Consider the following 1084-nt stretch of genomic DNA (forward strand, 5'->3'; position numbering starts at 1 on the left):
GGACTCTGCATGAATAGAAGAACTCGTGCCGTGGGATGCAATGGTGGTCTCCGAGGGAGACGATGGCGGCGAGGTCCGAGCCGGAGAGGATACAGTCTGCATGGAAAGAGACGTGGCCAGGGGAGACTCGGATGCTGGTGAAGCTGTTTTGGTCATTTCTGCTGAGGTCAGCTCAGCCTTCGTGGGAGAAACCTTGCTGTAGGTTGGCGCTGTTTGATTTTCAAGAGACGTGAAGCCAGTCTCCACAGTGGAATGCGGCCTCATCGGGGTGGATCCGGTCACCTCAATAGTCGAGGTTCTCAACTGAGTAGCCGTAGGAGAAGATGCCGAAGAGAGGGAAGGACTGGTCCCCTCAGCTGCTGTTGATTCGACCCTGGCTGGAGGACTGGCAGACTGGAAGGAGACGGTGGTTTCCTCGGTAAGGGCAATGGAAGAGTGGTCAGTGGAAGGGGAAAAAGTTGGCGTAGAAACGGTGGTGCCTCGGGCAGAGCTCACCTCCGGTTTCGTTGTGGAAGAGCCAGATGGCGGGCGTTGAGTTGTTGTCTCCTGCCGTGAGGTTCCTTTCGGCTGCATGGCAGAAGAGGGGGCGAGGGAGGGACTGGTTTGTTCCTGGGCGGAGGTTAACTCAGTCATGCCAACAGCAGCGTTCGTGGTGACAATAGAGGCTACCGACTCTGCGGAGGACATGGTTTCTGGGACTGCAGTGCTTGAGTGTGCCGAATGGAGCGAAGAGGTGGTGCTTCCTTCAGTTGGGGTGGACTCTGCATGAATAGAAGAACTCGTGCCATGGGATGCAATGGTGGTCTCCGAGGGAGACGATGGCGGCGAGGTCCGAGCCGGAGAGGATACAGTCTGCATGGAAAGAAACGTGGCCAGGGGAGACTCGGATTCTGGTGAAGCTGTTTTGGTCACTTCTGCTGAGGTCAGCTCAGCCTTCGTGGGAGAAACTTTGCTGAAGGTTTGCGTAGTTTGATTTTCAAGAGACGTGAAGCCAGTCTCCACAGTGGAATGCGGCCTCATCGGGGTGGATCCGGTCACCTCAATAGTCGAGGTTCTCAGCTGAGTAGCCGTAGGAGAAGATGCC

The 1084-nt window shown here is 56.3% G+C and overlaps 1 protein-coding gene across 1 annotated transcript in view; it reads right to left on the bottom strand.

The window, feature by feature from the left end:
• Positions 1-439: 439 nt before the first annotated feature.
• Positions 440-1084, bottom strand: part of LOC107285277 (flocculation protein FLO11-like) — a 10918-nt gene continuing 10273 nt past the window's right edge. The window contains exons 6-7 of the mRNA XM_015813452.1: positions 636-1073; positions 440-567 (exon numbers count right to left, since the gene is read on the bottom strand). Coding sequence (XP_015668938.1) covers positions 440-567; positions 636-1073 — 566 coding nt within the window. The remainder of the gene's footprint in view (positions 568-635; positions 1074-1084) is intronic.

This window comes from Protobothrops mucrosquamatus, unplaced genomic scaffold (genome assembly GCF_001527695.2).
Source record: "Protobothrops mucrosquamatus isolate PMUCROS unplaced genomic scaffold, P.Mucros_1.0 scaffold157, whole genome shotgun sequence".
Classification (NCBI taxonomy): Eukaryota; Metazoa; Chordata; class Lepidosauria; order Squamata; family Viperidae; genus Protobothrops; species Protobothrops mucrosquamatus.